General features: G+C 35.7%; 1 protein-coding gene across 1 annotated transcript in view; it reads right to left on the reverse strand.

Annotated features, from left to right (window-relative positions):
- Positions 1-19,561: 19,561 nt before the first annotated feature.
- Positions 19,562-26,582, reverse strand: part of LOC150084552 (dicarboxylate carrier UCP2-like) — a 196,877-nt gene continuing 189,856 nt past the window's right edge. The window contains exons 6-7 of the mRNA XM_090376485.1: positions 23,242-23,524; positions 19,562-19,825 (exon numbers count right to left, since the gene is read on the reverse strand). Of these exons, the coding sequence (XP_090232611.1) occupies positions 19,675-19,825; positions 23,242-23,524 (434 nt within the window). The 3' untranslated portion in view covers positions 19,562-19,674. The remainder of the gene's footprint in view (positions 19,826-23,241; positions 23,525-26,582) is intronic.

The following is a 26,582-nucleotide window of genomic DNA, read 5'->3' on the forward strand; positions in this document are numbered from 1 at the left end:
TTTTCACTCAGGAAAACCAAACGGCAGACGGAATATCGAAGTGCATTCTAGATCAGTTAGACATAATCCTCTAAGGAAATACTCAAAAACTGATTGCTCAGAAATTTGATGGCGCAAGTGTGATGAAAGGCAAGAAAGAGGGAGTTCAGACTAAAATAAAAAAAAGCATACAAAAATGCACATTTTATTTAGCAAGTAGTACCCGAGATTCAAGAATATTCTTTTCAAACCTCATGTCGATACCAACATTTTTCTCGAGATCACCACAGCATCTCTTTTTTTCTCAGAAAGCATATGGACAGCCGTGTTGCCCGACCTTGTTAGAAGTATCGTTAGAAGATATTTGCTTGTTACGCTTTGATGTCATCACAAAGGGAGAAATTCAGTTTTAGTACAGAAGCCGAATAAATTCACTATCCACGGTCATAATGCTGTTCTGAGCTGCAATAAACAGATAAACCACGCTGAAAAATAGATTTTCTCTCCATCACTTCTCTTGTTTTGCTGTGGTTTTTGGCGAGCAATTTCACACAATCAAGTTGGTGACTGCTAAATGCGGTACGGTTTCTTGTATTCTCTCTCTCTATTTCGGGATCTCTGGCAGTGTGGTCATAGTGGAGTATAAACAGAAAATTTGTTCATTGGAATGCTGCCCACCAACGGCACCAATTATCAACTTTTGTCTTTCTAATTTTTAATGTGTGCAGATAATCGACTTGGGCAAAATTCGAAAGTGCTACTTCAATTAGGAGCAAAAACCGTTTCTCCCAAACATAACGAATTACTTTAGGTACAATAAAGGACGACTACTGATGATTTTACTGACTGGAAGGAAGTGTCCACAATAAAACATCTCTAAAAGGGCGGCCACTCAAAGTAATTCATTTGCATTCGAGGGCAAGTTATACAGCGATGTTTGAAATTTATAAAGCAGTTCACTCGCTAATATTTTCCAGAGGGGTTTCCGCAAAATATTGTTCCTGAAAACAATTACAAAAATGCAAAGTGTTTTTTATGAAATGCCCACCAGACAAAAATCGGCTTCCTACAATGAAGCTCACTAATAAGTGAACTCTAATAAGAGCTTTAGTATCTGTTATGAAACTGAATGAAATGGATTTATCAGAACTTCCATGAAAGAAATAGACTTATTAGAACTTCCATATCCACGATGAAACTGACCAATTAGAACTTCAGCATCTGAGATGAAAGTTACAGCTCTGGACCTTTGACAATTCTTGGCCTTCTCCCAATCAAAAAATTACTTTTACTTCTCTCTCGTGTCCGACTGGAAAGAGTGAACTCTCTCCCATAAGGAGTTTTTTTCCCCAAGTAAATGAAGGGAACTGGAAATTTCAGGGAAATGAACCCTGTTTTCCTTCATTCGGTAAATAGCTATTCTGTCAGTGCAAGAGAAGTGAAATTACATTTGCAGCTCAGAATGGAATTCAAGCATCCAAACGTATGACACTTCATGCTAAATTTTTCGGGTGTGTGTGTGTGATAATGAAATTTTTTTTGATGGTATCAAGGAAATATCAAAATATTCTGTAACAATTACTTACAATTTCCCAATCTGTTACTATGAGTAACGGATTGTGAGAACAATCCGTTACTCATAGTAACAATCCGTTAATAATAATCCGTTACATAGTAATAATCCGTTACTCGTAACGTTTTTTTTTCGTTTGCACACCAGGTGAGATGCATGCGAAGTTCCTTGGACATAACTTTTCGAAGTTTATAACGCAGCTATGAATGGAAATATTTTCTTGAAATTTCATTAGAAGATCAAATATACATCCATGAAACTGCAGTTCCGATTTAGTCCTCTAAAATCAATTACAATAAAGCGAACTTTTTTTTTATGAAATGCGCATTGTAGTGGTCAGTTTTACGACAGTTTTTTTTTTTTTTCCCCGTTTCCAATAGATGAATTTCCTTGATTTTTTGTAAGTAGATACAATACATATTGAAGAAAGGAAATGCGATATTTTAGTTTTTCAAAAACAATTGATTGCAATTCTTTCGTACAACAATTACGAAAAGCAGTAAAGCAAACCGTTGTGAGAGAGCCACGCAAAATATTGTTCGCAAGTAATGATGCTCAACTTTTTCACGAAAGTTGTTTACATTTTTATTTTCTCCTTGGATCACCTTGGTAACGCTAAAGACGTAAGCTTGACCAGTCAATTATATCTCCGCGTCTGTTGATTCGTTTTAGCCAGAGGCGCCGAGCTGACGCGCGAATTTTTGAACAAATGCTGTAACGCGTTTTATGTGTAAAGCTTGGATCGTGTTTTGCCGACATCAAAATTTAATAAATTGAAATGTGATCGTACATTTTTGCTGTTTTGAAGTGAATTAATAGTTTTTGCTGAGCGCTAAAGGTAGGAAATCAAAGAATATACTTCTGTTTATGTATATTGAGAGTTTCAATTTTGTAAATTGAGTAGAAATTATGGAAATTATTAGTTTTTTCAAGGGGGGGGGGGCAACCTTCAAGTTAGGGTTAAAAGTAGGGTTAAAAAAGAAGAGGACCGCACCTGGGAGCACTATGAATCAGGAAAGGCTAAATACTCAAGCAATGCTTTCAATAGAGAAAAGCTTGGCCAACAGTGAATAAAACAGTGAAACTTGAATAAAAAAGTTAACAATACGAAATTTTTAGAAATCTTCAAGTACCGTGTTAATGGACTAGAAAGGAATAGCGAAAGCTTAAAAAGCGGTACTCACCTTGAAATTAATCTGCGATGGTTTACTTAGGAAGCGTGGTTAATGTTTAAGTTGAATTGTTGAATTGAAAATTAAAAGGGAGGGAAGTAGATAAAAGTTGACTGAGTTAAATAGGCGCAAGGAAATAGAAGTGTACACATCCAATCCTTGGTTGTCATCGAAATAAAGAGAAGAAGGAATGATTAAAAACTATGTAAGTGAATCCGATGAAGCCAATAGTCTTTACGAGGACTTTCGTTAGTTAGAGAACGTCTTCAGTTGGCAATGTGTGGGGAGAGAACGCGCGTGATATTTTAAGAATAAAAAATTATACTCTCGTGATGCCTTTTTTGACATGTGGGAACTTTAATCTCGAGAGGTTCCAAATTGGGGAAAGATTGAAGGGGAGTTTAGAATTTAGAATTTTGAGGTTAGAGTGGTGCTTGTACCATTCAATAACTAGGGCTTCATATTGGAGTATTCTGTAACTGGATTTTAGTTTAATGATTGAAATGGCAGAGTCAATGAGCGGGTTGTGGTTGTGAGTCTGGGCATGAGTTGTAAGTTCTGTGACAGATTGGTTGGACATGAGACTATGAAAATGGTAGTATGCACGGGTATTGGATGTTTTTGATGAGCCAAATTTAGTAGTGGTACTTCCGATATAACATGTGTTGCAGTTTGGTTGACAATTGATGAGGTATATAATATTATTAAGGTCGTTTGTAGGATATTTGTATGAGTCTTTATAGGTGCTGAAGAAGGATCCTAATTTGTTGTAGGTGGAAAAAACAAGGGAGATATCAGTGTTGTTAAATAGGCGTCGGAACTGTCCTGCTAGTTCATTGTGGTAAGGGAGGACTATGCGGATGTTTGTTTTATTTTTGTCTTTGGTTGGGGTGTTAGATTTAATTTTATTTTTAGCGTTAAGGATTGTATTTAAAATAAGTTGGTGGGGGTAACCTCTGGATATAAATTTGTCGGTGATATACTGTATTTCATTGTGAAGGTCAGTGGGTAAGGAACTGTACTTTAGTGCATTGTGAATTTGGTTATATAAAACTGCCTTTTTAGTGTTTAGAGGGTGATGAGAAGCAAAATGTAAGTATTTACCGGTGTTTGTATTTTTCCTGAAAATTTTCGTATTTAATTTTGTGCCTGTTATATAGATAGTAAGATTAAGGAAATTAATCTGATTATTTTGTCCAATTTCAAGGGTGAATTTAAGTCTATCGTGTACAGAGTTAAGTTTTATGAAGAGGTTATCAATAATGGATCTGTTGCCTATTACAAGAATGTCGTCGGCATAGCGCATGTATAGTTTTAGTTCAGGGGGAAAGGGGTGTAGAATTTGGCTTTCAATGGCGGCTAGGTAGATTTCAGATAATGGGGCTGAAATCCCTAGTCCTATTGGTAAGCCAAATATTTGTTGAAAGATTTTTTTGTTGAATCTAAAAAATCTTGCTTCTAATAGAAGGGTGGTGAGTTCAAGGATATGGTCTATAGAAAGGGAGGTACGTTTTGTTAAGGTATCGTCTGTTTCTAAGAATTTGCGTAGGGCTTGTAAAGTAAATGGGATATGGACATTCGTGTAAAGAGAAGTAACGTCATAGGAAGCTAGGATGTCTGTATCGGATATTGTGATATTATTAATTTTTTGAAAAGCTTGATTGGTGTTATTGATCTTGAATGTGGAAAATTTAGTAAGGGGGGTTATGATTTTAACCAGGAAGGAGGATAAATTAGCGAAAGCTGAATTGCTGTATGATACAATTGGTCTTAAAGGGTGGTCAGCTTTGTGTAACTTGATAATCCCAAACATGTGGGGGAGGATGTTATTGCGAATTCCAATTTGCTGTAGTGTGGAAAGGTTGATTTCCTTATTTTGCCTGAGTTTCCTGAGAATTATATCGAGTTTATTTTTGAGTCTTGTGATGTTATGGTTATTAACATTTATGTATGTGTTTGGGTCTGCTAAGATGGATTCTAATTTTTCGGTGTAGATGTCTTTATCTATTATAACGATCGTATCACCTTTATCAGCTTTTTGAATAATAACGTTAGAATTTTTACTGAGTTTGTGTAAATCCATAAGCTGTTGTTTTTTTATATTAGAGCAGGAAGAAAGTTTGGTATTAATAATACTATTTGTTTGGTGCATTAGGCGCCATTTATCGGGATGATGTTCGAGTTTGGACTGGAGTTCAACGATGCAGTCTTTTATAGGGTAATGTTGATTTTTGATGGCAAAATTAAAGCCATATTCCAGGCCAGAAAGTTCAGCGGGTGTAAAGGATTTGGAAGAGAGGTTAACAGTGGTGATTTTTGTGGGGGAACGAGTCGTAAGGGAATTCCATTTTTTATTATGTCTTTGTGTTATTTCTTGGTTGGTAGCATTAATACGTATATTGTTTTTGTTGGTGAACTCGATCCAGGCATGAGGGGTCATTTCTTTTTTAAGGTAAAATCTGAGTTGGTGTATACTATTTAAAAGGCTATATTTTTTGTTATATCTCTTCCTGATTTCTTCACGGATGATCATAATAGATGTGCGGTGTATGATATGGGGATATTTTTTGCAATTATTTTTAGAAAAAATGCGGGCAAATTTAGGGATGATATTGTGGTGGAGGCATTTTTGTAAAAAGGCAATGTGTAACTTATTGGAAAAATATTTGATGAGTATACTGGTTAGTTGAGTTTTTTTATGATTATTAGACATGTCTAAAGGCATCAGAGAGAATAAAGAATGTGAAAAAATTAAAATTGGAGGGGCGGTGCAGATAAGGTGTCGGTTATTACCGTTAAAAATATCTTATTAAATTTGACAATACGAAATTTTTAGAAATCTTCAAGTACCGTGTTAATGGACTAGAAAGGAATAGCGAAAGCTTAAAAAGCGGTACTCACCTTGAAATTAATCTGCGATGGTTTACTTAGGAAGCGTGGTTAATGTTTAAGTTGAATTGTTGAATTGAAAATTAAAAGGGAGGGAAGTAGATAAAAGTTGACTGAGTTAAATAGGCGCAAGGAAATAGAAGTGTACACATCCAATCCTTGGTTGTCATCGAAATAAAGAGAAGAAGGAATGATTAAAAACTATGTAAGTGAATCCGATGAAGCCAATAGTCTTTACGAGGACTTTCGTTAGTTAGAGAACGTCTTCAGTTGGCAATGTGTGGGGAGAGAACGCGCGTGATATTTTAAGAATAAAAAATTATACTCTCGTGATGCCTTTTTTGACATGTGGGAACTTTAATCTCGAGAGGTTCCAAATTGGGGAAAGATTGAAGGGGAGTTTAGAATTTAGAATTTTGAGGTTAGAGTGGTGCTTGTACCATTCAATAACTAGGGCTTCATATTGGAGTATTCTGTAACTGGATTTTAGTTTAATGATTGAAATGGCAGAGTCGATGAGCGGGTTGTGGTTGTGAGTCTGGGCATGAGTTGTAAGTTCTGTGACAGATTGGTTGGACATGAGACTATGAAAATGGTAGTATGCACGGGTATTGGATGTTTTTGATGAGCCAAATTTAGTAGTGGTACTTCCGATATAACATGTGTTGCAGTTTGGTTGACAATTGATGAGGTATATAATATTATTAAGGTCGTTTGTAGGATATTTGTATGAGTCTTTATAGGTGCTGAAGAAGGATCCTAATTTGTTGTAGGTGGAAAAAACAAGGGAGATATCAGTGTTGTTAAATAGGCGTCGGAACTGTCCTGCTAGTTCATTGTGGTAAGGGAGGACTATGCGGATGTTTGTTTTATTTTTGTCTTTGGTTGGGGTGTTAGATTTAATTTTATTTTTAGCGTTAAGGATTGTATTTAAAATAAGTTGGTGGGGGTAACCTCTGGATATAAATTTGTCGGTGATATACTGTATTTCATTGTGAAGGTCAGTGGGTAAGGAACTGTACTTTAGTGCATTGTGAATTTGGTTATATAAAACTGCCTTTTTAGTGTTTAGAGGGTGATGAGAAGCAAAATGTAAGTATTTACCGGTGTTTGTATTTTTCCTGAAAATTTTCGTATTTAATTTTGTGCCTGTTATATAGATAGTAAGATTAAGGAAATTAATCTGATTATTTTGTCCAATTTCAAGGGTGAATTTAAGTCTATCGTGTACAGAGTTAAGTTTTATGAAGAGGTTATCAATAATGGATCTGTTGCCTATTACAAGAATGTCGTCGGCATAGCGCATGTATAGTTTTAGTTCAGGGGGAAAGGGGTGTAGAATTTGGCTTTCAATGGCGGCTAGGTAGATTTCAGATAATGGGGCTGAAATCCCTAGTCCTATTGGTAAGCCAAATATTTGTTGAAAGATTTTTTTGTTGAATCTAAAAAATCTTGCTTCTAATAGAAGGGTGGTGAGTTCAAGGATATGGTCTATAGAAAGGGAGGTACGTTTTGTTAAGGTATCGTCTGTTTCTAAGAATTTGCGTAGGGCTTGTAAAGTAAATGGGATATGGACATTCGTGTAAAGAGAAGTAACGTCATAGGAAGCTAGGATGTCTGTATCGGATATTGTGATATTATTAATTTTTTGAAAAGCTTGATTGGTGTTATTGATCTTGAATGTGGAAAATTTAGTAAGGGGGGTTATGATTTTAACCAGGAAGGAGGATAAATTAGCGAAAGCTGAATTGCTGTATGATACAATTGGTCTTAAAGGGTGGTCAGCTTTGTGTAACTTGATAATCCCAAACATGTGGGGGAGGATGTTATTGCGAATTCCAATTTGCTGTAGTGTGGAAAGGTTGATTTCCTTATTTTGCCTGAGTTTCCTGAGAATTATATCGAGTTTATTTTTGAGTCTTGTGATGTTATGGTTATTAACATTTATGTATGTGTTTGGGTCTGCTAAGATGGATTCTAATTTTTCGGTGTAGATGTCTTTATCTATTATAACGATCGTATCACCTTTATCAGCTTTTTGAATAATAACGTTAGAATTTTTACTGAGTTTGTGTAAATCCATAAGCTGTTGTTTTTTTATATTAGAGCAGGAAGAAAGTTTGGTATTAATAATACTATTTGTTTGGTGCATTAGGCGCCATTTATCGGGATGATGTTCGAGTTTGGACTGGAGTTCAACGATGCAGTCTTTTATAGGGTAATGTTGATTTTTGATGGCAAAATTAAAGCCATATTCCAGGCCAGAAAGTTCAGCGGGTGTAAAGGATTTGGAAGAGAGGTTAACAGTGGTGATTTTTGTGGGGGAACGAGTCGTAAGGGAATTCCATTTTTTATTATGTCTTTGTGTTATTTCTTGGTTGGTAGCATTAATACGTATATTGTTTTTGTTGGTGAACTCGATCCAGGCATGAGGGGTCATTTCTTTTTTAAGGTAAAATCTGAGTTGGTGTATACTATTTAAAAGGCTATATTTTTTGTTATATCTCTTCCTGATTTCTTCACGGATGATCATAATAGATGTGCGGTGTATGATATGGGGATATTTTTTGCAATTATTTTTAGAAAAAATGCGGGCAAATTTAGGGATGATATTGTGGTGGAGGCATTTTTGTAAAAAGGCAATGTGTAACTTATTGGAAAAATATTTGATGAGTATACTGGTTAGTTGAGTTTTTTTATGATTATTAGACATGTCTAAAGGCATCAGAGAGAATAAAGAATGTGAAAAAATTAAAATTGGAGGGGCGGTGCAGATAAGGTGTCGGTTATTACCGTTAAAAATATCTTATTAAATTTGACAATACGAAATTTTTAGAAATCTTCAAGTACCGTGTTAATGGACTAGAAAGGAATAGCGAAAGCTTAAAAAGCGGTACTCACCTTGAAATTAATCTGCGATGGTTTACTTAGGAAGCGTGGTTAATGTTTAAGTTGAATTGTTGAATTGAAAATTAAAAGGGAGGGAAGTAGATAAAAGTTGACTGAGTTAAATAGGCGCAAGGAAATAGAAGTGTACACATCCAATCCTTGGTTGTCATCGAAATAAAGAGAAGAAGGAATGATTAAAAACTATGTAAGTGAATCCGATGAAGCCAATAGTCTTTACGAGGACTTTCGTTAGTTAGAGAACGTCTTCAGTTGGCAATGTGTGGGGAGAGAACGCGCGTGATATTTTAAGAATAAAAAATTATACTCTCGTGATGCCTTTTTTGACATGTGGGAACTTTAATCTCGAGAGGTTCCAAATTGGGGAAAGATTGAAGGGGAGTTTAGAATTTAGAATTTTGAGGTTAGAGTGGTGCTTGTACCATTCAATAACTAGGGCTTCATATTGGAGTATTCTGTAACTGGATTTTAGTTTAATGATTGAAATGGCAGAGTCGATGAGCGGGTTGTGGTTGTGAGTCTGGGCATGAGTTGTAAGTTCTGTGACAGATTGGTTGGACATGAGACTATGAAAATGGTAGTATGCACGGGTATTGGATGTTTTTGATGAGCCAAATTTAGTAGTGGTACTTCCGATATAACATGTGTTGCAGTTTGGTTGACAATTGATGAGGTATATAATATTATTAAGGTCGTTTGTAGGATATTTGTATGAGTCTTTATAGGTGCTGAAGAAGGATCCTAATTTGTTGTAGGTGGAAAAAACAAGGGAGATATCAGTGTTGTTAAATAGGCGTCGGAACTGTCCTGCTAGTTCATTGTGGTAAGGGAGGACTATGCGGATGTTTGTTTTATTTTTGTCTTTGGTTGGGGTGTTAGATTTAATTTTATTTTTAGCGTTAAGGATTGTATTTAAAATAAGTTGGTGGGGGTAACCTCTGGATATAAATTTGTCGGTGATATACTGTATTTCATTGTGAAGGTCAGTGGGTAAGGAACTGTACTTTAGTGCATTGTGAATTTGGTTATATAAAACTGCCTTTTTAGTGTTTAGAGGGTGATGAGAAGCAAAATGTAAGTATTTACCGGTGTTTGTATTTTTCCTGAAAATTTTCGTATTTAATTTTGTGCCTGTTATATAGATAGTAAGATTAAGGAAATTAATCTGATTATTTTGTCCAATTTCAAGGGTGAATTTAAGTCTATCGTGTACAGAGTTAAGTTTTATGAAGAGGTTATCAATAATGGATCTGTTGCCTATTACAAGAATGTCGTCGGCATAGCGCATGTATAGTTTTAGTTCAGGGGGAAAGGGGTGTAGAATTTGGCTTTCAATGGCGGCTAGGTAGATTTCAGATAATGGGGCTGAAATCCCTAGTCCTATTGGTAAGCCAAATATTTGTTGAAAGATTTTTTTGTTGAATCTAAAAAATCTTGCTTCTAATAGAAGGGTGGTGAGTTCAAGGATATGGTCTATAGAAAGGGAGGTACGTTTTGTTAAGGTATCGTCTGTTTCTAAGAATTTGCGTAGGGCTTGTAAAGTAAATGGGATATGGACATTCGTGTAAAGAGAAGTAACGTCATAGGAAGCTAGGATGTCTGTATCGGATATTGTGATATTATTAATTTTTTGAAAAGCTTGATTGGTGTTATTGATCTTGAATGTGGAAAATTTAGTAAGGGGGGTTATGATTTTAACCAGGAAGGAGGATAAATTAGCGAAAGCTGAATTGCTGTATGATACAATTGGTCTTAAAGGGTGGTCAGCTTTGTGTAACTTGATAATCCCAAACATGTGGGGGAGGATGTTATTGCGAATTCCAATTTGCTGTAGTGTGGAAAGGTTGATTTCCTTATTTTGCCTGAGTTTCCTGAGAATTATATCGAGTTTATTTTTGAGTCTTGTGATGTTATGGTTATTAACATTTATGTATGTGTTTGGGTCTGCTAAGATGGATTCTAATTTTTCGGTGTAGATGTCTTTATCTATTATAACGATCGTATCACCTTTATCAGCTTTTTGAATAATAACGTTAGAATTTTTACTGAGTTTGTGTAAATCCATAAGCTGTTGTTTTTTTATATTAGAGCAGGAAGAAAGTTTGGTATTAATAATACTATTTGTTTGGTGCATTAGGCGCCATTTATCGGGATGATGTTCGAGTTTGGACTGGAGTTCAACGATGCAGTCTTTTATAGGGTAATGTTGATTTTTGATGGCAAAATTAAAGCCATATTCCAGGCCAGAAAGTTCAGCGGGTGTAAAGGATTTGGAAGAGAGGTTAACAGTGGTGATTTTTGTGGGGGAACGAGTCGTAAGGGAATTCCATTTTTTATTATGTCTTTGTGTTATTTCTTGGTTGGTAGCATTAATACGTATATTGTTTTTGTTGGTGAACTCGATCCAGGCATGAGGGGTTGAACTCCAGTCCAAACTCGAACATCATCCCGATAAATGGCGCCTAATGCACCAAACAAATAGTATTATTAATACCAAACTTTCTTCCTGCTCTAATATAAAAAAACAACAGCTTATGGATTTACACAAACTCAGTAAAAATTCTAACGTTATTATTCAAAAAGCTGATAAAGGTGATACGATCGTTATAATAGATAAAGACATCTACACCGAAAAATTAGAATCCATCTTAGCAGACCCAAACACATACATAAATGTTAATAACCATAACATCACAAGACTCAAAAATAAACTCGATATAATTCTCAGGAAACTCAGGCAAAATAAGGAAATCAACCTTTCCACACTACAGCAAATTGGAATTCGCAATAACATCCTCCCCCACATGTTTGGGATTATCAAGTTACACAAAGCTGACCACCCTTTAAGACCAATTGTATCATACAGCAATTCAGCTTTCGCTAATTTATCCTCCTTCCTGGTTAAAATCATAACCCCCCTTACTAAATTTTCCACATTCAAGATCAATAACACCAATCAAGCTTTTCAAAAAATTAATAATATCACAATATCCGATACAGACATCCTAGCTTCCTATGACGTTACTTCTCTTTACACGAATGTCCATATCCCATTTACTTTACAAGCCCTACGCAAATTCTTAGAAACAGACGATACCTTAACAAAACGTACCTCCCTTTCTATAGACCATATCCTTGAACTCACCACCCTTCTATTAGAAGCAAGATTTTTTAGATTCAACAAAAAAATCTTTCAACAAATATTTGGCTTACCAATAGGACTAGGGATTTCAGCCCCATTATCTGAAATCTACCTAGCCGCCATTGAAAGCCAAATTCTACACCCCTTTCCCCCTGAACTAAAACTATACATGCGCTATGCCGACGACATTCTTGTAATAGGCAACAGATCCATTATTGATAACCTCTTCATAAAACTTAACTCTGTACACGATAGACTTAAATTCACCCTTGAAATTGGACAAAATAATCAGATTAATTTCCTTAATCTTACTATCTATATAACAGGCACAAAATTAAATACGAAAATTTTCAGGAAAAATACAAACACCGGTAAATACTTACATTTTGCTTCTCATCACCCTCTAAACACTAAAAAGGCAGTTTTATATAACCAAATTCACAATGCACTAAAGTACAGTTCCTTACCCACTGACCTTCACAATGAAATACAGTATATCACCGACAAATTTATATCCAGAGGTTACCCCCACCAACTTATTTTAAATACAATCCTTAACGCTAAAAATAAAATTAAATCTAACACCCCAACCAAAGACAAAAATAAAACAAACATCCGCATAGTCCTCCCTTACCACAATGAACTAGCAGGACAGTTCCGACGCCTATTTAACAACACTGATATCTCCCTTGTTTTTTCCACCTACAACAAATTAGGATCCTTCTTCAGCACCTATAAAGACTCATACAAATATCCTACAAACGACCTTAATAATATTATATACCTCATCAATTGTCAACCAAACTGCAACACATGTTATATCGGAAGTACCACTACTAAATTTGGCTCATCAAAAACATCCAATACCCGTGCATACTACCATTTTCATAGTCTCATGTCCAACCAATCTGTCACAGAACTTACAACTCATGCCCAGACTCACAACCACAACCCGCTCATCGACTCTGCCATTTCAATCATTAAACTAAAATCCAGTTACAGAATACTCCAATATGAAGCCCTAGTTATTGAATGGTACAAGCACCACTCTAACCTCAAAATTCTAAATTCTAAACTCCCCTTCAATCTTTCCCCAATTTGGAACCTCTCGAGATTAAAGTTCCCACATGTCAAAAAAGGCATCACGAGAGTATAATTTTTTATTCTTAAAATATCACGCGCGTTCTCTCCCCACACATTGCCAACTGAAGACGTTCTCTAACTAACGAAAGTCCTCGTAAAGACTATTGGCTTCATCGGATTCACTTACATAGTTTTTAATCATTCCTTCTTCTCTTTATTTCGATGACAACCAAGGATTGGATGTGTACACTTCTATTTCCTTGCGCCTATTTAACTCAGTCAACTTTTATCTACTTCCCTCCCTTTTAATTTTCAATTCAACAATTCAACTTAAACATTAACCACGCTTCCTAAGTAAACCATCGCAGATTAATTTCAAGGTGAGTACCGCTTTTTAAGCTTTCGCTATTCCTTTCTAGTCCATTAACACGGTACTTGAAGATTTCTAAAAATTTCGTATTGTCAAATTTAATAAGATATTTTTAACGGTAATAACCGACACCTTATCTGCACCGCCCCTCCAATTTTAATTTTTTCACATTCTTTATTCTCTCTGATGCCTTTAGACATGTCTAATAATCATAAAAAAACTCAACTAACCAGTATACTCATCAAATATTTTTCCAATAAGTTACACATTGCCTTTTTACAAAAATGCCTCCACCACAATATCATCCCTAAATTTGCCCGCATTTTTTCTAAAAATAATTGCAAAAAATATCCCCATATCATACACCGCACATCTATTATGATCATCCGTGAAGAAATCAGGAAGAGATATAACAAAAAATATAGCCTTTTAAATAGTATACACCAACTCAGATTTTACCTTAAAAAAGAAATGACCCCTCATGCCTGGATCGAGTTCACCAACAAAAACAATATACGTATTAATGCTACCAACCAAGAAATAACACAAAGACATAATAAAAAATGGAATTCCCTTACGACTCGTTCCCCCACAAAAATCACCACTGTTAACCTCTCTTCCAAATCCTTTACACCCGCTGAACTTTCTGGCCTGGAATATGGCTTTAATTTTGCCATCAAAAATCAACATTACCCTATAAAAGACTGCATCGTTGAACTCCAGTCCAAACTCGAACATCATCCCGATAAATGGCGCCTAATGCACCAAACAAATAGTATTATTAATACCAAACTTTCTTCCTGCTCTAATATAAAAAAACAACAGCTTATGGATTTACACAAACTCAGTAAAAATTCTAACGTTATTATTCAAAAAGCTGATAAAGGTGATACGATCGTTATAATAGATAAAGACATCTACACCGAAAAATTAGAATCCATCTTAGCAGACCCAAACACATACATAAATGTTAATAACCATAACATCACAAGACTCAAAAATAAACTCGATATAATTCTCAGGAAACTCAGGCAAAATAAGGAAATCAACCTTTCCACACTACAGCAAATTGGAATTCGCAATAACATCCTCCCCCACATGTTTGGGATTATCAAGTTACACAAAGCTGACCACCCTTTAAGACCAATTGTATCATACAGCAATTCAGCTTTCGCTAATTTATCCTCCTTCCTGGTTAAAATCATAACCCCCCTTACTAAATTTTCCACATTCAAGATCAATAACACCAATCAAGCTTTTCAAAAAATTAATAATATCACAATATCCGATACAGACATCCTAGCTTCCTATGACGTTACTTCTCTTTACACGAATGTCCATATCCCATTTACTTTACAAGCCCTACGCAAATTCTTAGAAACAGACGATACCTTAACAAAACGTACCTCCCTTTCTATAGACCATATCCTTGAACTCACCACCCTTCTATTAGAAGCAAGATTTTTTAGATTCAACAAAAAAATCTTTCAACAAATATTTGGCTTACCAATAGGACTAGGGATTTCAGCCCCATTATCTGAAATCTACCTAGCCGCCATTGAAAGCCAAATTCTACACCCCTTTCCCCCTGAACTAAAACTATACATGCGCTATGCCGACGACATTCTTGTAATAGGCAACAGATCCATTATTGATAACCTCTTCATAAAACTTAACTCTGTACACGATAGACTTAAATTCACCCTTGAAATTGGACAAAATAATCAGATTAATTTCCTTAATCTTACTATCTATATAACAGGCACAAAATTAAATACGAAAATTTTCAGGAAAAATACAAACACCGGTAAATACTTACATTTTGCTTCTCATCACCCTCTAAACACTAAAAAGGCAGTTTTATATAACCAAATTCACAATGCACTAAAGTACAGTTCCTTACCCACTGACCTTCACAATGAAATACAGTATATCACCGACAAATTTATATCCAGAGGTTACCCCCACCAACTTATTTTAAATACAATCCTTAACGCTAAAAATAAAATTAAATCTAACACCCCAACCAAAGACAAAAATAAAACAAACATCCGCATAGTCCTCCCTTACCACAATGAACTAGCAGGACAGTTCCGACGCCTATTTAACAACACTGATATCTCCCTTGTTTTTTCCACCTACAACAAATTAGGATCCTTCTTCAGCACCTATAAAGACTCATACAAATATCCTACAAACGACCTTAATAATATTATATACCTCATCAATTGTCAACCAAACTGCAACACATGTTATATCGGAAGTACCACTACTAAATTTGGCTCATCAAAAACATCCAATACCCGTGCATACTACCATTTTCATAGTCTCATGTCCAACCAATCTGTCACAGAACTTACAACTCATGCCCAGACTCACAACCACAACCCGCTCATCGACTCTGCCATTTCAATCATTAAACTAAAATCCAGTTACAGAATACTCCAATATGAAGCCCTAGTTATTGAATGGTACAAGCACCACTCTAACCTCAAAATTCTAAATTCTAAACTCCCCTTCAATCTTTCCCCAATTTGGAACCTCTCGAGATTAAAGTTCCCACATGTCAAAAAAGGCATCACGAGAGTATAATTTTTTATTCTTAAAATATCACGCGCGTTCTCTCCCCACACATTGCCAACTGAAGACGTTCTCTAACTAACGAAAGTCCTCGTAAAGACTATTGGCTTCATCGGATTCACTTACATAGTTTTTAATCATTCCTTCTTCTCTTTATTTCGATGACAACCAAGGATTGGATGTGTACACTTCTATTTCCTTGCGCCTATTTAACTCAGTCAACTTTTATCTACTTCCCTCCCTTTTAATTTTCAATTCAACAATTCAACTTAAACATTAACCACGCTTCCTAAGTAAACCATCGCAGATTAATTTCAAGGTGAGTACCGCTTTTTAAGCTTTCGCTATAAAAAAGTTATTAATCTATTTTCAACAAATATAAACCGAAGAATGGATTTTGTTTTTAAATAAAAGTTCAAGTCTGTTAATGGTAAATGTCTAGTTAATGTTTTGTAGTATTTTTAACTTGCTTATTATTATTACTGTGTATGTCTACATGTCTTATAACCAAGGCAATTTAACGTAACTTTAAGAGACGCACACCCCAAAACATCAGTGTCACGAGCCGCCACTGTGTATAACGAAATTTAGTTAAAATCACTTTAAATTTAGTTAAAATAGCTTTTCGTTATACATTTGATTTCTATTGAAAAACTAAAATTATAAAATTCAAATAATTATACATAAAATCATAAGTTAAGCGTGTGCATTACATTTTTACTTATCCAACATGTGATAATGCATTTACAAGCTCTTTCATATCAAATGTATAACTCAGGTAAGATGTTACTTTTACAGTTTATTTTTGAGTAATTAATAAATATAGCGAGTAAAATAAAAACACACAAATAGGTAAATAAAAATGATTATCCCAGATAACCTCACAATAATACGCATAAATATTTCTATTAATTCTGATTCCTGAGGAAGCATCTGATTGTGTGTCAGGTGCTTCCTCACCTGACTGTGTGTAGGCTTCATGAAGCTTGTTTTTGACTTGCTCAGTAAGTGCTTCTACAGCAAGAAAAATGTTAAAGTCTGTACAGTTAAAGACTCCCCTTATCCTATTAAACTAGTGATGATACAAATGGTTGGTACGTATACGTGCAAAGCTCAGTTTGAAAAGAACAAGATTTCTTTCCTGTCGAAGCGGCAGTAAAAATTTACTTTTTCCAGAAGTTTAGTTCATTGGATAGCATTTTTCGTTAATTTAGTTAAAAAGTTGAGATCTAATAGTGTTCTTCTTTCCTACACGCACAGATAGGAATCTGTGCATGTATCACGGTGGTATCGTTCCCCCACAATGGGTGGAAAAGGCCCCTTCGATAACGCGAGTAATTTTAGTGGACTTTTTTCACTCCATGGCTGAATTAGTTGGTCTTAGGTTTTTTATCGGGATTTTTTCGTCCAGTAAAAACAGGCAAATCGACCAGAGAATATACTCAATTTACAGACACAAATACATTTCAAACTAATTTCGTTAATATTTAAATTTATAAAAAAGAAAAAAAAAAATATATATATATATATATACATATGTATCTCTGTGATGTATATATATGCTCTTCACAGAGATACGAGGTACATATATGTACCTCGTATCTTTGTGAAGAACAGAACCACTGCAAAAGGGCAAGATATGTGAATAATGTTGGTTTGTGTGTGTGTGTATGTGTGTTCTGGCCACTTGGCTATTCAGAAGCATCACTCACCTGGAGAGATGATTCTGTGTATTCGTCCACATCACGGGAAGGTGGGCTAGTCCCAAAAGAGCTCGTACTATCTCAATTCGAGACTCTGACCCACCTGATGTTGCCAAAAGATGGGCCAGATTCCTCTGAGGGGCCCACTCCAGAGGGGGAAAAAAGGGGGAGAGGTTCCCGCGGCGTGTTAAAAAAAAAAAAGGAGAAAGAGAGAAAGGTTCCCGCAGCGTATTGAAAAAAAAAAAAAAAGAGAGATTCTCTCTCCCTCTTTTTTAATACGTCACGTATTTAAAAAAAGTTGAGATTTACTTATCTACAGCAAACATACATTAAAATTTATTGTTCTATAAACTGGTGAGGACACATCCAAACAGTTTGTTGTAAATATCAAATTGAATGCCAAGTGGGTTCCAGTCAGAGGCGTGAATAACTGCTGTCATCTGAGTTGGTACAAGTCTTCTCATAAAAGCTTCTTTTGCATAAGACTGCAGCGCTCGGTAATTATCAGCACCCTGCACCAACACTGACTCTTGACCAGTGGAAAGATTAGGCACTGCTTCCCTAAGCCTGGCTCTAGAATCCGTATAGTTTCAGCACGAATACAGTACATATTGCCAGTCTTCAATCTCTCCGTACTGACATAGCTCTGTTGTTGACAACCTAAGCCTGACGTAGCTCAGTGGTCAGGAGCGAGAGTGCATAGCACACGTTCCTTGAGTGGACCAGGGTTCAAGCTCTTGACTACTAAATACAATAAATATTTGTATTGACAATTTATTGTAACCTCTACTGACTTTGGTTGTCGTGCTGGAGTATAAACAGAAAATTTATTTATTTTATTTTAAATTTATATAATTTCATGTTCATCATGTTCATCTGACTGTGACCAGTCAGCAAGTATGCAAACATATCCATACTGAACCAGACATTCATCTTCTTGTTCATTAATATGTAGGCTTCAGGGAAGAATTTTCTCGTAACACAGCCAAGGATGAAATGTCCCATCTAGATTGCCAAAGAGTTATTAGCTCATTCCAAATTCTTTTACATTCATGTTTGACATTCAAGTCTAAATTTTATTGTGATTCCAAAGAGTTCTGAGGGAATATTACATTTTAGTCTGTAGATCAATCCTCTGTAGATCACCCCTAAAATGCTTATAGAGAGCAAGGCAAGAATTCTAAGAGGGACATTTCAGTAACAAGAGCCTTTACCGTGATAAGGAAAGGTTCAGCTAGGAACAATTCTCCCCCCCCCCCCTACAGGAACTAATGGTGCTGCTAAAAGAAAAACAGAGAAAGGTGTGTATGACAGTGGTTGGCAATTTCTTCAACTAATGAGTGCCACACTTGAATGATAAGAAAAACCAATAACTTAAGAAAAGAAAAATAAGAAAATTAAATAGGATAGTGTAGTTCCCTAGTAAGCATAGAGAAAATGTTAATTGAAGTTGGGTGCATAGCTAGAAACTTTATATAAAGAAATTTCATGTAGTAAGTTTGGTTTTAAATAGTATGTGAAACAACTTACTGATTGTAATGTTAATACACCTATAGAGTTTTCTAATTAGCTGTAAGGAACTGGATAGAGAAAGGACTGACTGATTTTATGATTAACTGAACAAGCTGCAGTATTTAATTAAGAGTTTTCATTGGTGATGAGCAGAGTGAATTACCTAATAAAAATTTGAAATGAAGGAATTAATGATTTGTAGTGATTGCTTATGTCGTCTTATTAAATATTTTGTTAGTTATTTTGTGTCCTACTCTAAATTGCTCATAATTTACACATCCATTTTGCCCAAGAAACAAATTTATTTAAATCTATGTAAATACCTAAAATCTTCTGATAAGCATATATATAAGTAGTCAGCTAGCTTGTGGGCCAAGGTGCTATGGTTACAAAAATATACATAATGAAAAAAAAATAATACAGTAATAAAAGAAAGAAAACATCCACCCCACAGTTACTTGCAAAAAAATAAATTTAGACAGATAGTCTTTAACAAATTTCATAGAGATTGCAATGTTTGTATCAACATTATATAGCACTAAAATAATGATTAAAAACATATTTTGCGAAAATTACAAGCAATAAGCTTGAATAAGATATATTGCTCTAATCACTAAATACAGGCATAAATATATGCTTTTATTTGTTGCAGAACATTATTCGTTAATAATAATAAAAATGCTGCTTAATTGCAAATAGTTAATCTGAAAGTGAAATTATTATTGTTGCGTTCTGGCATTCTTTTCTGTTCAGAGGCAAATCAGCTATGTTGGTGCAGAAGAAGAGTGATTAAGAGACCTGGGATGCAAGAGTACATCAGTGCGGTTCAGATACAGAACTAGTCTCTTAAGTTGCTCATATGTGACGAACATACATATGTTCCAAGAACCAAGGCGAAGGAAGGATGGCATGAACCTGAAAAAGAGAACAACATATTTTGTAAGGATTTGAATTCGTATTGACTTGGATTTATAAATCCATTACGAACACGAAAGTAAATGTAAGTTCCAATGTTTTTATGCATTTTCCATAGGTTCATGTCAAGACTTAAGTGTCTAGATAGCAAAAAAAAACAAAAAAAAAAAAAAACAATAAAATAAAAAGTCCTCTCCAATTTACAGAGGGCCATTAATAATGTAGTTATATCTTTATAGCATTCAGTGAATAGTTACATGGATGCCTGATGTAATACCCGTTACTTAATAGGGGTATTTGGAAGGGGTCGCTTCTAGGGTTCTATCCTGATGGTAATAGGGAAAAATATCCCATTTTCTTCTTATTATTATAATACTTAAGATTATTTAAGTATCGTTATTAAGATTATTTAAGTATATTAAGATTATTATAATACTTGAACGTTTGATTATAATTTGTATGATTTTTTGCAAATTTTAATCTGTGATTTTGATATCATTAAACTGTGATTATTGTAAGTGATGTCATTTTTGGGAACTGATTGTATAGATATTTCCTTTTAAAATAAATATTTCCTTTTGTTTCTTATTTTGCTTATCCCGGAAAGAATATCATTTTTGATTTTTTTCACCTAAAAACTTTCACCTAAAAACCACTTAATCTAATAAAATTCCAAGGAAAAATTCTTTAGCTATCACACAGTATTGAATCGGGGGGGTGACTGGAGTTGACGTTCACATCTGATGGAACAAATTTCTTCCCTCCGCCGGGACAAAAAATAGTAATTTTTATTTTAATATTGCATGAAGATAAGCATAGATGGCCCGAACGAGTTGTCAGAAAAATTAATACATGATGTTATTCACACATATGCAAAGAAAAAACAAAGATGAATAAGATTATTACAATACTTAAACTTTTCATTAAAATTTTTATAGTTTTTTGTGAATTTTAATCTGATATTTTTATATTATTAAACTAATTATTTCAGTAATGTGGTTTTTGTGAACTGATTGTATACTGTTTGTATTTAAGCGGTAAAAAATAAATATTTCCTTTTGTTTCCCTATTTTGCTTTGTCACATTCTCTTATTACAGTGATCATATTAACAAAAATGTTTCACATAACATGATAAATATTACACTGGTGTTCAAAGAAAGTGCATCACCTAGGAATTTCACATTTCTAACCCTTTTCGCGATGGTATCTTACATTAATGACTAGCATCACAAATAGAAATATAAACAAAAGATATTTATTAATAGTTAAGGCAAAGCTAAGTAATATTTGACAGGCGCTCTCAAAATAAGCATTTGCAACCTTTATACAACAGTTTTGGTAAACACGACAATTTTGGCTGAAATGTTATCCGATTTGTTATTGTTGTTATTTGGAGCATTAGCAACTAAGGCCATATTGCTCGAGGATACGCGTGGTGGTCATTCCCTGACCTTTCCGCATCCTCCGTATTTGGTGGTGACGGGCTCGAACCCCGGTCTAATCAAGAAGCATGTGGTACGTACTCCTGCTTCTTCCCACCTGGCTACGAATGCGCCTTGTTATCAGAAGTCCTCAATTTGCTTCAGTTTATCATTTTACATGGAAAACAATATGAAAAGTTCACCAGGTGCAAACTAATATTTAGTTGAACCGCCTCTGGCCCTGATGACAGCAGCACACCATCAAGGCATTGACAAGATCAATTTCTGAAGATAATCAACTAATAGTTCGTGGTTCCAAACACGAATTATGGTTTTCTGAAGTTCACGAAGGGTCTTTGGTTTCTTTCTGGCAACTGCAGATTCCACATGATGCCAACTCTGTAGGATTCAGGTCCAGGCTGTTTCCTGGCCAGCTAACAGTTGTAATGGACCGTTCTTCTAACAATTTTTTCACCTGTAACAAATGTAAACACATTACTGTCGAACCTCTAATGTAGAAATGAAGCTAAAGTAACTACTTAAGTGTCTAATTACACTTTTCACCCGAAGACAAGAAGCAGAGTCGTCCTGAAAGATGCAGTTACATGGCAAGTTGAAATGGTCTCTAATGGTTGGCAGCAATTTGCCTTCCAATATAGCCAGGCATCCATTGGCATTTACGGAACCTTTTATAAACTGCAGTTGACCTACTCACTCCACGATACGAAATGCACCCCCATATCATTTGGCTGGTAGGGAATTTCACTGTAGACACCATACAGTCTGGATGATATTCGTCACCACGTACTACGGTGAATCGTTTGTCTCCCATCAGAGCCATGCAGGTTGAATTTCTTCTCATCCAAGAAAATAACTGACTTCCACTGCTCAGGGGTCCATTTGACATGCTCCTTACACCAAATTAATCGGGCCATTTTCATTTTTTGTGTAAGGGGGGGCTGCTTCTTAGGACGACGGGCTACAAGTTCATTTTTGAAGAGCCCTTACAAGTCCATCTTCTGACTATTACTGCACTTGTTACTACTCCTGTATATTCTTCCCATTCTCTTTTCAGCTCAGACAAAGAAGCTTTACGGTTTTTAAGGCATAAGCACTTCAAAACGCAGTCCTGTTTTGGCGCAGAGACTCGTTTGCGTCCGGTTCCTTTTTTCCTCTCAGCAGAACCAGTATTCATAAGTTCGGAAAGAAATTTACTCACTCTCGACTGATTACAAGGCACTCTATGAGCAATATAACGGGAAGAACATCCTCACTTAAAACAACAAAAGCACTCTTTCTTCGTGGCATCAACTGCACGTAACTCGCCATCCTGACACAAGCAAGGAATGACTGCAACTCTGGCAGAGCGTGCTTATTCAGCTGAAAGTAACAGCATTCATAAGTTTGGAAGGAAATTTACTCACTGTCAACTGATTACAAGAGACTCTATAAGCAATATAACGGGGAGAACATCCTTCCTCACGTAAAATAACAAAAGCACTCTTTCTTTGTGGCGTCAACTGCACGTAACTCGCCATCCTGACACAGGCAAGGAATGACTGCAACTCTGGCAGAGTGTGCTTATACAGCTGAAAGTAAATAAATTTTCTGTTTATTCTCCAGCACGACAACCAAGTCAGTAGAGTTTACAATAAATCGTTAATACAAATATTTATCGTATTTAGTAGTCACGGGTTTGAACCCCGGTCCACTCAAGGAACGCATGCTATGCACTCTCGCTCCTGACCACTGGGCTACGTCTGATGCAATATTATGTCATCACCTACACATGTCAACCTTATCTGATGCAATCTGTAAGAAATATTGCCATATTTCGGACGAGAATTACAATTTTAAGGGGTGATGCACTTTTTTTTAACACCAGTGTATATTATAATGTAAATTTTATGATCTAAAAAATTAATTTTTTCAGGAAAAGAAAAATGCTATATATAGAACGAGCATAATTTCATTTAATTACTGAATGAACTCACCCTTTATAAAACGCTATCAGTCCTCCTTCTTTGTACATTTGAAAAGCACAGTCTAGAGCACCATTGTATTTTCCATCCCCGGAGTTCATGAATCTTGTCTTTACGACATCCACAGGAGAAGCTACAACGGTTGCACAGAATCCAGCCGCGAAGGCCGATACAAAATGACACGGAATGTTATCTGACATGAGATTACGTGCCAAAATTGATTCTTTGATACAGTCGTAACAGACTAGTTCAGCAGTATTAACAATCGCATTTCTGGTGATATTCGGAATGGTACCTAAAAATGAAGTTGTAATTCAGGTAATTGTTGAGAGAGGTTGATTACAAAAAAATTAATCCTATCACTATAAAAAATAAATAAGAATGAAAATTTGTTCCACAATTGAAAATGAGCTAGAATTTGAAATATGTAGTGCATTGGTTTTGAAAACTTAGGCAACAATAAAAAAAAAAAAAAAAAAAAAAAGGGAGTACAAATCCTCGAAATTCCTTTTTGGCCATATTAATCAACTTCGAAGCCGTTTTTGACTCCCTTTGACGGGAAGGTGCCTTCGAACATCTTATACCTCTCAATTGTCCTTCATATAATCATATAATCTTATTATGAACTATTTTTTTGATAGATCTGTTAAGGATGTATCTAATGTTCGTGCAATGTCTCGGAATGTTCAACGTGAATGTCCACAAGGATCATTCTTGGTTCCTTGTTTTGGAATCTTATTCTTAACCAATGGTTATCAAAAACTTTTCCAAATTATAAGTCACTGGCTATGCTGAAGATCTGTCTCTTCATTTTTATGGAAATTTTCGTCTTTCTTTAGAAGAAAATGCCAATTCTGTTTTATAACGACTTTATCATTAGTCAACGCATAATATATATATATATATATATATATATATATATATATATATTGCTATCTACGCCTGACACCTGTGCCAACCTGCACTTGCCTTAAGCACAGGTGTCAGGCGTAGATAGCAAAGTTTTGTTCCCCAGAAACTGCGGTTTTTCGTCCAGCAAAACAGGCAAACGACTAGAGAACACATGCAATTTAGTGACAGAATACACAATTTTCGATTAAAATCCAATGCTTTTTCACACAACATTGAGCCAAAGACTGGTTCACCTAAACTTCGCTCTGAAGAAAAAAAAAAAAATAAAAAATTAAAGTGAGTGCACTCTCTAAAGCGGCATTTTCAGATTTCGACATCGTCTTTTCCCTTTTATATCCTCCTTCACTATCCATAATTGACAAATTCTGTTATAGCATTGGAGTTTTTCTTTGATGTCGTAAATGTTGAAATCCCCAAAGGAAAGAAAATTTAAGAAATCTCTCCAGAGATTTCTTAAATTTTCATCTTTTGTAATTCTATTAATAATTTCCGTTTTTTTTGTTGCAATTTTAAAACTATGCGTTTTCTTTTCGTTCACATTTTACCGTAATAAATTGAGAAAAATAATAAATCGCACAATTTCGGGCCAATGTTATTCTTACCGAATCTGGAGCTAAACTAGTCTGAAATTATTTGCAAACGTGATCACTGTAACCAGAGCTTACTGTACTACCGTTAATAAAAAAAAAATAATAAAGATCAGCCTTTGAAATTATTCTGATTAACTGACGTTCCGGGTAACTGACTTCTACTGTATATTAAAAAAAGTATAAAAAAAATAATAATAAAAAAAAACCACTGGGGAAAAAGAATCCAGAAAAAGAGTCCAGGGGGGAAAAAAAATCCGTCAGCTCCATCACGAGGTCCCTTAAGAGGAACGATTATAACTACACCAAAATACTGACTGACTGACTGACTGATTATAACTACACCAAAATACTGATGTCTCAATTTGGTTCTTCCTTATCCCAAAAACGCCTTTGACAAATTCCTGAAGTTTGCAAAAAATCCTTTTTCAGACAAAAAACTCATTTCCTGTCCTGGCGAAACTGACACTAATATCTTTTCAATTATCGTCCTAACACTGTCATAGATGCTACTTTCACAAATACATATATAGTTATAGTTATTACCCAGTTTATTAACAAAAACAAATTATAATAAAATATAATAAGATAAAAACCAGTAGCTTTCGGGACGCGTGTCCCTTTGTCAACTGACAAGTTAATACAAATTTTGAATACAATACAAAGAGCAAAGTGGCACGTTAATCATGCGTCATTGTTGTTGCACGGACGTGTGCTGCTTCTACGCCACTGATCATCCAGCAATAAAACGGTAGTTTCCAGGATGGGATGTAGAAGCATGCCTTTCTGGCGATTTAATGCCTTAGGATTGTTTATTATGTTGAGTGACTCTAGCCATAGGCGGTGGCGAAAGTGTCGTGAGTGGTCCACTATCTCAAAGTCGCGTTTGGGGTCAAGATCGTGGTTGGTGGCCCACATCTAGAGACCTCAGTATACCTCAAACCCATGTGGTGCGGTCAATTCACCAACTACGGGTCCGGCCACGCACCAAGCCATCTCAATAGCACTGCCCGCACCCTATTCTCCAGGGCTTGGAGCCATTCCAGCACCGACACAATTAGGCGTAACGAGATCTCCCGTGTGAAGACGGACCTAAACAAATGCGGTTATCCACCCCATGTACTAAGCAGATGCCTGTTACAGGCAGAAGAACTCACATCCAACCCAAGACCTCCGAAGCAGGTCGGTATATCGTCCGCTTACATTCCGTATTATCCAGGAGTGTCAGGACGCATCTCGAAGGTCCTTAGAAGCTACAACATCAAATGTGTGCAATTACCCTGCAGGAACCTACGGTCACTTGTCTCCAACGTGAAAACCCCTGTCACACCTGTCTTACGCAGCAATGTGGTGTATCGTATCACCTGCAGAGACTGTAACAGTTGTTACATAGGGGAGACATCAAGACGTCTCCAAGATCGCCTCACGGAACACGACAGAGCAATCCGGCTTGCCGAAACTGACCAGTCCCCGGTCGCAGAACATTTTTGGGCCACCAACCACGATCTTGACCCCAAATGCGACTTTGAGATAGTGGACCACTCACGACACTTTCGCCACCGCCCATGGCTAGAGTCACTCAACATAATAAACAATCCTAAGGCATTAAATCGCCAGAAAGGCATGCGTCTACATCCCATCCTGGAAACTACCGTTTTATTGCTGGATGATCAGTGGCGTAGAAGCAGCACACGTCCGTGCAACAACAATGACGCATGATTAACGTGCCACTTTGCTCGTTGTATTGTATTCAAAATTTGTATTAACTTGTCAGTTGACAAAGGGACACGCGTCCCAAAAGCTACTGGTTTTTATCTTATTATATTTTATTATAATTTGTTTTTGTTAATAAAC

Source organism: Mastigoproctus giganteus, chromosome 6 (assembly GCF_048544385.1).
Source record: "Mastigoproctus giganteus isolate SK-2022 chromosome 6, ASM4854438v1, whole genome shotgun sequence".
Classification (NCBI taxonomy): Eukaryota; Metazoa; Arthropoda; class Arachnida; order Uropygi; family Thelyphonidae; genus Mastigoproctus; species Mastigoproctus giganteus.